Raw genomic sequence first — 14,472 nt, 5'->3', positions numbered from 1 at the left:
TAAATACATGCCAGATATTTTTAAATAACCATGAAAATGTAAAATCATGAGTATATTATATCCAGACTACTGAATTTTATTTAAAAAAGAACAACTGAAAAATATAAGTTTAAGAAAAGGAATAACAGGTGAAAATAAAAAAGGCAGCATCAAACAAAAAAAATAAGTTAAATTTGCTTTTTAAAAATATGAGCACATAGATCTGTGCATCTAAATATCATTTCCCATTCATCAGAACCAGGAGTCTTTGAAGAAAGAGTCAATGCCAGTTCTGGTGAAATGAAAATGTCGGGTGAGCTTGAGCTATCTTTTTGTGCCAGAAAATGCTATTGGATCTTTTTCTCCTGGTCTCCGGGAGCGGACAACCACCAATACTGATTTTCTTTCGGTGTTGTAGTAGTATCAATACTACTTTTCTAGTGGGTTACTCCATGGTCACCAGTTCTCACTAACTCTTCCTATTCCTGCTACAATTTCACTTCTTTTAAAACAATTTTGCCTACCCTCAGTTCCCTACATTCACACTTTCCTGTAAACATACATAGAAAAATATATGCCCATACTTTGTAAACAAACATATAGTTTAAAAAACATTGCACTCATATTACAGAATCCCTACTCTGTCAGCTCAAGTAGAAGTAGACATCAACATTATAGGATAAAAAGAAGGTACAGGAATAGGCAGGGGGAGCCTTCAGAACACTATGCAGATTTGACATCTGTGAAAGGGGATGAGAAAGGAAGGATTAGGTAGGAAGAGCTTCAGACCACAGAACAGTTCTAAGAAAGATTCAATCAGGCAGATGAAAAGTCCCTGAGCCAAAATTGCCCATGAAAGCAATCACAATCAAGCAGGAATGCATCTGCTCTAGCAACCACCTTGTGCTCAGTCCCTGGCTGGGAGCAGCCCCAAGGAAGCATGGCCTTGGAGCAAATGCCATGTTAGGTCTACAGGACAGCAGCTGGAGGCCGCCAGTCAAGTATGCCCCCTCAGCAGATTTTCTTGAAGCAGATTGTGAGCATCATATTTTCATGGATGCCACATTGACTTATGCAAATTAATATTCACCAATCTTTTGCATTAAGGTAATCTTTTCATATACTTTATATTATTAACTTTCTCCTTCTAGCTCATGACATATTTTTCAAAAACAATATGTATTTTCTCAAGTAAATGAAAAGGTTAGACTGCATTATTAAAAAAATGCAAATATATATAGTCTTCTAAGATTTGAAATATACATACACTTTGACTAGGAATTCCAAACAGAGAAATACACATGTGTGTGCAAAGATATATATTCAAGTATTTTAAGTGAAAAAAATTAAGATGTAGAATAATATAAATTACAAATGCATATATGTAAAAGTATTCATTTGCACACACCTGCATGACATAAATGACAATGAAAATGTCTGAATGGATACACAAAATGCATTTAACAACGGTCAACTTCAGGGAGAAGAGAACTGGAGAAGGACAGCATTAAGGAGGGGGAATGCTCTTTATGTCATATTCATCTTTATTGTTTGAATTTTTACTACAAGAAAGCATTCATATACTACTAGTGTGATTTCTGAAGCAATTGTAATAGCCTTTGCCACTCTGAAAACAGCACAGACAGTAGGGAGTTAACAAAAGAGAACAGAAATTTTAAAAAAACAGAAATCACAAAATGAAATAATAATAGTAGGACCAAAACACCATATGTTACTTATATGGCACAACTAAACAAAACAAAACAAAAACAACAAAAAGTATTAACATAAAAATATTTCTGAACACAGAGAAAAGAACACAGGGCTAGACATACTAGAGTAGAATTCAAACACTGAATAGGCCAAACTGGATCATTTCAAATCAATAAGAGACAAAATTCATAATAAAGACAAAACATCTTCTAATCACAGAAAGTAAAACTGTTAGTAACACGTGGAAATTTTTTTTTTTTTTTTTTTTTTTTTTTTGTATTTTTGGTAGTGATAGGGTTTCATCATGTTGGCCAGGTTGGTCTCCAACTCCTGGCCTCAAGTGATCCACCCACCTCAGCCTCCCAAAGTGCTGAGATTACAGGCATGAGCCACCATGCCCGGCTAACATATGGAAAAATTGACAAAACATAACTTCATTGAAAATCCGTATTTAATTAAAGTCTTTATAAGATCAAATGAAATAAATATACCACATAAAATGTAATAATATTATAATATAATAGCTAAGTCTATTATTATTTGAGCACCTACTACTTATCGAGCAATGCACCATATAGTCTCTCATTAAATCCTCAAAAAACACACTGTGTAAACAAAAAAAAGAGGCTTCATGAGGTTAAAATAATAGTACAAGGTTACCCAGGAAGTAAGTGGATATCAGATTCGAGACTATCTGATTCCAAAGGTATGCTCTGCTTAGTCTGGCCACAATATAAAAATGATAACAAATAATACCACTGAATTAACTGAGAGATATTGGGATATCTAGTACAAAAAAGCAAATATCCATAAATTCCAAGAAACTGGTATTTTGAAGAATATATTTCTTACACTAATAAGGTTTTAAAATAAAATTTTAAATAATTCCAACAAGCTTTTAAAAAATGTTTAAACACTATGGTGTATCAAAAAGAAAAGGAAAATTGCAATAGAAATTACTTTGAAAATAAATAAAGACACTGCAAATGAAAAGGTTTGAAATAAGGTCAAGTACACAGAAGAAAACTCATAAATTACTTATTTAAAAAAAAGAAGAAACATGAAGAAATTAATTAAGTTTTCAGCAAAAGAAATTAGAGTCTGGGTGTGGTGGCTCACACCTATAATCCCAGCACTTTGGGAGGCCAAGGTGGGCAGATCACAAGGTCAGGAGGTGGAGACCATCCTGGTTAAAATGGTGAAACCCCATCTCTACTAAAAATACAAAAAATTAGCCAGGCGTAGTGGTGCGCGCCTGTAGTCCCAGCTACTCAGGAGGCTGAGGCAGGGGAATTGCTTGAACCTAAGAGGCAGAGGTTGCAGTGAGCCAAGATTGCACCACTGCACTCCAGCCTGGCGATAGAGTAAGACTCTGTCTCAAAAAAAAAAAAAAAAAAAAAAAATTTGAAAAATGCCAACATAGAATGTCAACATTCTATGGAAAGCAGAAAGCCAATAACCAAAAATATGTTTGAAAGGAGAAGTAACAACACTGAATTAATATTTAATCCAAAAGGGTTTTGGTCAAAGACGGTGGGTTAAACTCATGTGTTTTCCTGGTTGACTGGCCATGATATGTAACAGCCGGGGAACTATGTATTACATATCTTTCTAAAAAAATAAAATAAAAGGGATGGTGTCATACTGGTATGAGTATAGTAGTCTGACACATATAGAGAAAGCATTTAATTTAAAAACAAATGAAACAAGAAAAAAACTACTTTCTAAAAATTCTATTCTAAGAAAAAAAATCAGAAACACCATCAGAAAGGAAAAAGAAAATGATGCAATATTAGAAATGAATATTAAAACTGACAAAATATATGCAACTCTATGCATATAACTTATAAATTTCAACTAAATACATAGCTTTCTGTAGGAATATGTTGCCAATTGACAAGAAAAATAGTAAATATGAATAAGCTAAGAATTAGAAAAGAAAAATTTTTAATTATCAAACAATTACCTTACCAAATGGCTCAGATGAGTCTGAACAGTAAATTCTTCCAACTTTTCAAGATTATTCCTATGCCATATCAATTTCAGAATATTAAAAATGATGAAATGCTATCCAGTTAACCTTATAAAGCAAGAATAGCTCTGATAGCAAAGTCCAACAAAGGAAAAAAAAATACACTACACAGATATTTCACCCATGAGTATATATTTAAAATTAAAAATAAAATATGGCCTAACAGAATTCAACATAATATTTAACAATAATACACTATGAACAAGGAATCCAAGAAATGCAAAGATATTTCAATATTAACATTCTAAACATGTAGTATTGACAGGTTAAATATGAACAAGACTCCAACCATGCCTTGGTTGCAGGGAAGCTAGGAGATAAATTGATGACCCCATTTCAAGCAACAGCATACATGAACTGAATGTCTTCATATTAACCTTACCTCTGGCTTTATTATGCTATTACTCATGTTATGTTTTCCCCACAATTTCTTTAACTTTTTTGTTTTATCCTTTTCTGATATATGTGTTTTCATAAGCTGCCTACAGCGTTGTGCAAATAAAACAATCCTGAATGCCACTAAAAATTTATGTACAATGATGCTCATCACTGAAATACTGTAAAAGAAAAAAAAAAGGAAAAAGCAGAAAACAGGAGGAGGAAAAAGGAGAAGAATTTTTACAAACCAAAGAAAATGAACCAAAAAGTGGGCAGCAATTCTCTGTGGGAGAAGAATAATAGGTTATTTTGTTTTATTTCTCCTTATTTTTCTAATTTTTAAAATGATCAGTATAACATAAAATGAGAGTAATCATTCTTTTTTAAGGGAAGGAAAAAGATTACCACATTTGGGTATTATTAAATGTTTTTAATATTAATTTAATTTAAAATGTGATTTTAAAAACAAATGAAAATACCATGAAGATCTCTAAACAACTCAAGTAGCTTTATATCTTGAACTCTCAATCAAATAAAACATTCTTTCAAAAAGAAAACAGAATATTCTTCTTAACTAGCTAAAGTCACATGGATAAGTATAACATTTTTTAAATATACATTAAATATATAAAATTATGGATGGGCATGGTGGCTCATCCCTGTAATCCCAGCACTTTGGGAGGCCAAGGTGGGTGGATCACCTGAGGTCAGGAGTTCGAGATCAGCCTCACCAACATGGAGAAACCCCGTCTCCACTAAAAATACAAATTTAGCCAGGTGTGGTGCCGCAAGCCTGTAATCCTAGCTACTCAGGAGGCGGAGGCAGGAGAATTGCTTGAACCCGGTGGGGCAGAGGTTGTGGTTAGTCAAGATTGCACCATTGCCCTCCAGCCTGGGCAACAAGAGCAAAATTCCATCTCAAAAAAAATTATATATGTGTGTGTATATGTATAGAACATATTTTATGTATATGTATTATTATATGTATTATATATTATATGTATAGAACATATACATATAATAAAATTATAAATTCATAAGTATGTAGGTATATAATTCTATACATACATATAATTATTTACATATATAAATAATTTCTATAGTGATATCCAATTAATCCTAATTATGGCAATAACTGTCTGGTAATTTATATAAATGTCCAGTAAAATTTAATGTCACAGCCAGTTATACAATTTAATTATTAAATAATAACAACAACAATAAAAGAGAAAACCCATTTGGTATGTTACCTCATATTTTGGATATAGAGTTTCCTTCATGACAGATTCTGGAACAGAGAATTTAGGTGCAGCTGTATTCCAAAACAACTTCGTGAATTCTGGATAAGCACACATCTTTGAAAACAACATAAAAGGTTATTAGAAATGGTACGAAATGGCCCCAAGAGTAAACACTCAATCTCCTGTCAAAATTATTTTTAGTTGCTGAGAATTTTTGGTTCCATAGCTTCTGAAAATCTGGTAAAGAATTTTTTTAAAGCCATCAGGTTAGCAACAATGTAAAAGTCTGCATTACCAACTGACCCTAAGGACTTGGGGAAATTTGTAGAACACACTGGAGGCCAATTGGCCATATCTAGTAGAGTAGAAAGTGTACATGCCACATCTTCCTGGAATTTAACTTCCAGCTATATAGTCTAGGCAAATTCTTTCACACATGCATGGGAAAATGTGTATGGGATATTCACAGAGCATGTGAAATAAAAAAATTAAACCCAATCTAAATAGCCATTAATAGAGTAATATAAATAAAATGTGGTATACTCATAAACACCATAAAACACATTAAAACACAAAAATTATGATCTAGAGGTGGATCTTAGAAGCATGGTATTGAGAAGAAAATAAGCAAGTTTTAGAAAGAATCATATAAAACCATGTCATTTATATAAATGTATCCAGAAAACACACAAAAAGTATTATTTATTGGTTAGGCTCACGAATACATCTAGTAAAGTATAAACTCATGGAATGGAAAAACTACTATAATTATACCAGTAACTGCTGGGTAGGGAGGAAGAGAAATGGAATTAGAAGTACAAAAGGCCTTAATTTAATAATTTTTAAAATTTTATTTTAAAAAAAATGAAACAAGTATGACAAAATGTTAACATTTCCAAAATCTTACTAACATATTCTCAGGTGTTTGCTAGTTTGGTTTCTGTATTTCTTTTCCAAATAAAAATTAATCAGGCCTAGGGGATATTTTTAGCGACGTGAAAGTATTCTGTAGAATTGTGGCTACATGACATTATACATTTTTAAAAACCCACTGAACTTTGAAGCATAAGAGTTGAATTTTAATGCAATGCAAATTGATGCCTACGGCCATACCACCCTAAATATGCCTGATCTCTTCTTTAATATGAATTTTTAAAAATCATTTAGGAGGTCAGGAGGAATCCCAGGATGGAATGCAGAATGTAATAAAACAGTCTAACTATATTACAAACATATGAAACAATCTCACCCAAAGGGGTGGGGGGAAAAGTTGTTGACCTCAGTTACATTGGAAATGAGGACATAAAACTTAAGGCAAAAGGAACTGTGCACATAGTGTTACACATTAGGTAATAAAGTTGTATTCCACATGATTATGAATTAACAATTCTGATACTTCTATGCATGTGTACTAGAATTGAAAAATTTAATAAATTGAGGGAGAATTACGAAAGACTGGTTTGTCACTGCTGGAGTACAAGTGGAGTAGAAAGAAAGGAAGGAAACTAGAACGACCCATGAGGTAATGGATTAGAGTTGGATGCATCAGTAAGAACTCATATTTAGCTTACTATAGATACAGATATTTACATATAGAAATATGTATAGATACATGTATTTATACAAGTTTGTGTACACACATATATTTCCTTGCTTTGACAGCTGACAAGACCTGGAAGCAACAATGCCCAGTAGAAACAAGTACACCTACTGCCTGGATCTTAGTTTTTAATTATATTCCCCAATAAAGAGACCTAGGACTCCTTGTTGAAATGGCTGATTCTAGGACTAGGGCAGGAAATATACAAGATGAACCTAGAATATCTAATACTGCCAAAAATTAAGTGTTATTTAAAAAATCCCACAATGATAGGGTGTCAAAAGAGACATAGGAGCCAACTGAAGGAGTTCCCAATGGCCAAAGATCAAAAAATTTTATCAAAACTAATAATAATAATGTAATATTGGATTACAACTCAAAGTATAACGTAAATATTCTCAAATTATACTGACATAAATAAATGACTGCGTAAATAAGTAAATGAGAAGAATAGACACACTTCCTATACAGAAGAATTCTAATAAATTTTTGTAGACACTCTACCCTCAAGGAGATGGAGCATAACTCCCCACTTCTTAGGTGTGGCTGTGCATGGTGACTTTCTTCTGAAGAGAATAATATGGGAAGGGAAACAAAGAGAGACTTTAAATGAAGAAACCTGGTAAACACTACCTAGCCAGGTGATGGAGGTTAACATCAACATTGATAAATCATGTCCATAGTACATACCCCTGATACCTGATGAAAACGGCACTTTTTACCTCAGTGGTCTTCCTCAGAAAATTACATAATCCCATCAAATCAGAGAAACATCATGGCTGGGTGTGGTGGCTCACACCTGTCCCAGAACTTTGGGAGGCCAAGGCTGGAGGACCACTTGAGGCCAGAAGTTCAAGACTGGCTTAAGCAAGTAAGACCCTACAAAAAATCTTAAAAATTAGCCAGGTATAGTGGCATGTGCCTGTAGTCCTAGCTACTCAGGAGGCTGAAGTGGGAGGATCACTTGAGCCCTGCAGGTCAAGGCTGTAGTCAGCCACGATCATGTCACTGCACTCCAACCTGGGCAACAGAGCAAGACCCTGTCTCTAAGGAAAGGAAGGGAGGGGAGGAGATCAAGCAAATCCCAAATGGGAGACATTCTACAAAATACCTGACCAGAACTCCTCAAAATTGTCAAAGCCATCAAAAACAAGGAAAGTCTGAGAAAGTATCACAGCCAAGAGGAGCCTAAGACGGACTTGATAACTAAATGTAAATATGGTATCCTGGATGAGATCCTGAAACAGAAAGAGGACATTACATAAAAACTAAGGAAATCTGAATGAAATGTGGATCTTAGTTAACAATAATGTATCAACATTGGTTCATTAATTTTAACAAATGCACCATACTACTGTAATATGTCATATAAATTCCCGAGGGCAGCCATAACAAATTACCACTGCTTGGCTTAAAACAACAAACATTCTCTCACAGTTCAGGATTCAAGGTGAAGGGAGGGCCATGCTCCCTCTGAAGACTTTAGGGAGGAATTCCTCCTTGCTCTTCCCAGCTTCAGGGGTTGCTGGCAATCCTTGGCATTCTTTTGCCTGCAGCAGCATCACTCCAATTTCTGTCTCCACCAGCACATGGCCTTCTTCTCTGAGTGTCTCTGTGTGTGTTCACATGGCATTCGCCTTTTATAAGGTTACGGGATTCAAGGCCCACCCTATGGATGATCTCATCTCAAGATCCTTAACTACATCTACAAAGATTCTATTTCTAAATAAGGTCACACTCACAGGTGCCATGGGTTAGGACTTGGACATATCTTTTGGAGACAACTATTCAATCCACCATTACTATGTTAATAATAGGAGAAACACAGTGTGGTATGTATGGGAAACTGCCATACTGTCTTTGTAGGTTTTCTGTAAGTCTAAAACTATTTTTAAAAATAAAACTATTATAAAACAATAAGCTGGGCACAGTGACTCATGCCTGTAATCCCAGCACTTCGGGAGGCCCAGGCGGGTGGATCACTTGAGGTCAGAAGTTTGAGACCAGCCTGGCCAATATGGTGAAACCCCATCTCTACTAAAAATATAAAAATTAGTTGGGCATGGTGGCATATGCCTGTAGTCCCAGCTACTTGGGAGGTTGAGGCAGGAGAATAGCTTGAACTCAGGAGGCAGAGGTTGCAGTGAGCTGAGATCACACCATTGCATTCCAGCCTGGGCATTGCAGTGAGATTCCACCTCAAAAAACAAAAAATAAAATAAAATAATAATAAAACAGTAAAAAGAAAAAATTTTTAATAGTTACATACGAAAAAATAATAATCAGGTATTCATGACAAGATCTTGAAGAAAATGTGGTAAGATTTTAAAATAATAGCTTTATGAAGCCACAATATTATTGATAATTATGTTTTGCCACAATATTGATAATTATGTTTTCTTTAATATTTTTATTTACTTGTAATAATATTTAATTGGACTATGCCTTTTCCCCAAAATGATCTGTCTTTCACCAGGAAACTGAGCTCAATTTTAAAGCATCAACTGCAAAAAGACATAACTCTAGCTTTAAAAATGAATGCTTAACAATGACATCTGGAGTGTGGATGATACACAGACTTTCCAGAGTAATACATGAAAACCCAAACCCAGTAAATAAAGATTCACTATTATAAGGTGTCACTGCATCTGGAGTGCTTTTATTTCTAGTCAGAGATATAATCCTCAACTATTCCATATACTTGATCACATGTTTCCTGTTTCCCAGAAGAATACAGTATTTTGAGAAAGGCAGATTTTGTAGTTGCCAGGTAATTTTTCCAGCATAAGACTTCAAAATTAAGTTTTTGGTCTCACTTGTCCTGTTATGCTGGGCATAGTACATCACTTTATGCTGTACACACCTAGAGCCAGGAAGTCCTTACTAAAAGATGAATAAACTCTTCCAAAAACAGCTGGCAAATCTTCTAAGGATCCCCTACACATTAAGAGGATTTCAGGTATTCAAATGTTATGTCACATATAGTACAGTAATTTTTCCCATGGAGTACACTTCCAGCAGCTTAAGCAACCAGAATAAAACTACTGCCCTAGAAGTTAAGATACAAGTCTCCAAGTAGGAAGGGCAGGAAAGCTATCACTAAACAACAATAATTTGCTCTCAAGGGAAAGTACAGATGCACCTTCAGGAGAGAATTTTTTAAATTAAACTAGTAAATAAGACTAACCATGGTAAATTGCTTCTCCCAGCAATGCTCAGAACTTCTAAGAAGAGTCCTAGGAAAATATTAGAAGCAACAGAGGTAGTGGCTGCCAGAACTTGAAAGGACAATGGCTGTTGCATAGCAAACTGAATGACTAACTCTGAAGCATCCTGGGTTAATGTGTGTTTAACAGTTCCTGCATACCTCCTAAGGCCATGATGCATATTATAAGCTGATACAATAACTCTTGTTCATACTGATGACCCAAGGTCAGAGTATTCTGTTCACTAAGGGAAAGAGACATGCAAATTAGTTTCAGGGTCAAGTTTCATTTAAATGAAACCTAAGGCAGAATATCAGTTTTCAAAATGTAATCTGAGACCCTGGGGAAGGTTATTTGCCTTTTTCACTATGTTAACATTTGCATTGATGGGGGAAAAAATATATATATATACACACACACACACACACATATGTGTATATATATATACACACACATATATATGTGTATATATGTATATATGAGTGTGTATATATATTATATATATGGTAAAACTCACAGTGCCAAAGTATGAATCAAGACAGCAGCACCTTAAAAGTGCCCACCAGAAAGAAGGAAAAATTTTTAACTTTATTAAATCTCCAAACATCTTAATATTTAATGTGATTAAATGAGAAATACAAACAAAATACATCTGTGGCCATGGTGAAGTATGATGGTGGTTTGGAGGAAATGCATGTGTGCTATTGTTTGAGTTGTGAACTGAACTAGCCTCCATTTTCATTTAAGAAAACAAACATCAAACCATGTTTATTGAGACTTGGGTATATGGCAAGATTTTTCTTAAAAAGGAAAGAAGCAAACTTGTCACTTCAAACAAAACAACCAAGTGTATTTGTGACAACGAAAAAAATTGAGCTTTTGAACAAAAATTAGAATTTTGGAAAACGTGTGTCCCTTACCATGAGTTTGCAAGGTTCCCAATGCTAAATAACTTTTCTGACAATTTTTAAAATAATCTATTTTGATATTGTGTATTATACTGAAATGTGTCAATATTTGAAGAGTTAAATAACTGAATGAACAACATTTTCCAAATAACTAATGTGTGATGTTATTTGAAATAATGCATGAGTAAAAGATCCATTCAAAGTACAAGATAAAACAATAGATTTTAACATAATAAAGTATGGAAGTCATCAGTACAGTTTCAGATTTCAATTGCAACAAGGTTTTTTATTGTATACATCATCATGTAACAATTATCTTTTTAACTGAGGCTAAATTTTTTTTCTTTTTTTTCTCTGTTCCACGGACCGCAATTTTGGTATCAGGCTTTTTATTTTGAGATAATTGTAGATTCACATGCAGTTTTAAGAAATAATACAAAGATATCCCATCTTCCCTTTATCCAGTTTAGCCCAAAGACAATATCATGCAAAACCATAGTACCATATCATAAACAACATGTTGACATGAAACAGTCAAGCTACAAAACATTTCCATCATCATAAGGGATCCATCTTGTCCTTTAAAGTCTTACTCATCCTAACCCCCATCCTGAAAACCTGGAAACCACTATTCTATTCTTTATTTGTATAATTTTGTCATTTCGAGGAAGTTATATAATGAAATTACACAGTATGTAATCTTTTAGAATTGGATTTTTCAGCATAATTATCTTAAGATTCATTGTTGTTGCATATATCAATAGTTACTTCCTTTTTACTGGCGATTAGTATTCCATCTATGGATGTACCACAGTTTTCTTAACCCACTGAAGGATATCCAGAGTGTTTCCTGTTTGAGCTTTTTGGTTTTTTTCACTGTGCAACCTGCTTCAGTATTCATAGCTCACAGGTAAGGCGGCTGAGCAATGGTTCAAGGCTGCAGTTTACTCTGGCATGAGTACACTGTGAGAAGCCCACAGAGAGTTTGGCTTCTATTAATAAAGCTGTGATGACCTTTGTGTACAAATTATAATGTAATTATAAATTTTCATTTCTGTAAGATAAGCTCCCAGGCATGCAATTGCTGGGTTGTATGCATGCCCGGACACTTTATCTTACAGAACTGCATGCATACTTTGGATTTTTCTCTAATTACCAAACTGCTTTCTAGACATCTCTACCATTTTACCTTCCCAAAAACAATATATCAACGATCCTATTTCTCTTCCACATCCTTACTAGCATTTGGTGTTATCACTATTATTTTATTTTAACCATTCTGTAGTAATATTTTATGGTGGTTTTAATTTGCATTTCCCTAACAGCTAATGATGTTGAGCATCTTTTCATATGCTTCTTTGCCATCTACATATCCTATTTGGTGAAATGTTTATTAATGGTTTTGCCCACTTTCCAGTTAGATTTTTTTATATTGAGTTTTGAAAATTCATTATGTATTCTAGATACTAATTTTTTGCTGGATATGTGTTTTGCAAAATATTTTCTCCGAGTCTGTGGCTTGTATTTAATCCTCTTAACAGGGTCTTTTGAAGAGAAAAAAAGTTAATTCTGATGAAGTCCAATTTACCTATTTTTCCTTGTACAAATAGTGCTTTTGGTGTCAAGTCTAAGAATGCTTTGCCTAGCCCTAAATCCCAAAGATCTCCTATTTTTTTCTACAAGTTTCATAGTTTTATATTTTACATTTGTCTACAAACTATTATTTTAAGTCATTTTTTATAGGATGCAAGACTTAGGTCAGGGTTCTTTTTTTGGCTAAGGGATGTACAATTGATTCAGCAGCAATTGTTTGAAAAGGCCATCCTACACCATTGAATACTTTTTGGATTTTTATTAAAAAAATCAGTTGTGCATATCTGTAGGAGTCCATTTGTGGGTTTTCTACTCTGTCCCATTGATCTATAGGCCTATGCATCCACCAAGACCACACAATCTTAATGACTGTAACACAGTAAGTCAGGAAGTCAGCTAAACTGATTTCTCCCATTTCATTTTTCTTATCCAAAATTATTTTAGCTATTCTACTTCCTTTGCATTTCCATACAAACTTTAGAATACTCCTGTTTACATGTACAAAAAAAGCCTTGCTGGAAATTTGACAGGAATTGCTTAAATCTGTGTATCAATTTGAGGAGAAATGACAGGTTTACTATCCTGATTCTTCCAATCTATAAATAGGGAATCCCTCTATTTACTTAGATCACTTTTATTTCTTTTATCAGCATTTTGTAGTCCTCAGCATCTAACTCTTACACATGCTTTGTTAGATTTACACTTAATTATTTCAGTTTTAAGCAATTATAAATTATACAGTTTTAATTTCAGTATATATTTCAGTACATGGTCATCTATAGATACATAGAAATACAATGAATTATTCATGTTTATTTTGTATCCTGTCACTTTACTGAGCTCAGTTATTAGTTCTGTGAGATTATTCTTGTACAGATTCCTCAGAACTTATTTATTTATTTATTTATTGACATGGGGATCTCACTGTTGTCTAGGCTGGAGTGCAGTGGCATGATCACGGCTCACTGCAGCCTCAAACTCCCAGGTTCAGGTGATCCTCCCACCTCAGCCTCCCAGAAAGCCCTAAGGCCATGGGACTACAGGCACATACCACCATGCCCAGCTAATTTTTGTATTTTTTGTAGAGATGGGATTTTGTCATGTTGCCCCAGCTGGTCTCAAACTCTTGGGCTCAAGCAAGCTGCCTGCCTTGGCCTCCCAAAGTGCTGGGCTTACAGGCATGAGACACTGCACCCGGCTGATTCCTCAGAGTTTTCTATGTAGACAATCATGTCATCTGCACATAGGGGCAGCTGTATTGCTTCTTTGCTGGTCTGCAAGCTTTTCTTTCCCTTTCTTGCCTTAGTGCACCGCCTAGAATTTCCAGCACTATGTTGAAAAGAGTGGTGTGGGGAAACAATCAGGCTTTCACCATTAAATACTATGTTAGCTGTAGGTTTTTGTAGCTGCTCTTTATCAAGCTGTAGAAGTTTCCCTCCATTCCTATTTTTCTGAAAATTTTTATCATGAAAATGGGTGATGAAATCTGTCAAATGCTTTCTCTTCATTGATTAATATGATCATGTAATTTTTCTTCTTTATTCTGTTAAAATGATGAATTACAAAGATTGACTTTCCAGTACTGAGCCAGCCTCAAATCTCTGGAATAATTCCCTAAAGTCGTGGTGGATAATTCCTTTTATGTATTTTTAATTCTATGACCTAACATTTGTTAAGGATTTTTATATCCAATATTTTTTTTCTTTTTTTTAAAAATTTATTTATTATTATTATTATACTTTAAGCTCTAGGGTACATGTGCATAACGTGCAGGTTTGTTACATATGTATACTTGTGCCATGTTGGTGTGCTGCACCCATCA

General features: G+C 34.3%; 1 protein-coding gene across 1 annotated transcript in view; it reads right to left on the bottom strand.

Moving 5' to 3' along the window:
* TTC6 (tetratricopeptide repeat domain 6) overlaps positions 1-14,472 on the bottom strand; it is a 218,814-nt gene that overhangs the window by 86,947 nt on the left and 117,395 nt on the right. Inside the window, exon 9 of the mRNA XM_028851513.2 lies at positions 5,353-5,457. Within this exon, the coding sequence (XP_028707346.2) occupies positions 5,353-5,457 (105 nt within the window). The remainder of the gene's footprint in view (positions 1-5,352; positions 5,458-14,472) is intronic.

This window comes from Macaca mulatta, chromosome 7, assembly GCF_049350105.2.
Source record: "Macaca mulatta isolate MMU2019108-1 chromosome 7, T2T-MMU8v2.0, whole genome shotgun sequence".
Lineage (NCBI taxonomy): Eukaryota > Metazoa > Chordata > Mammalia > Primates > Cercopithecidae > Macaca > Macaca mulatta.
The sequence above is the reverse complement of the archived record's forward strand: the minus strand, read 5'-3'. Positions and strand labels throughout refer to the sequence as shown.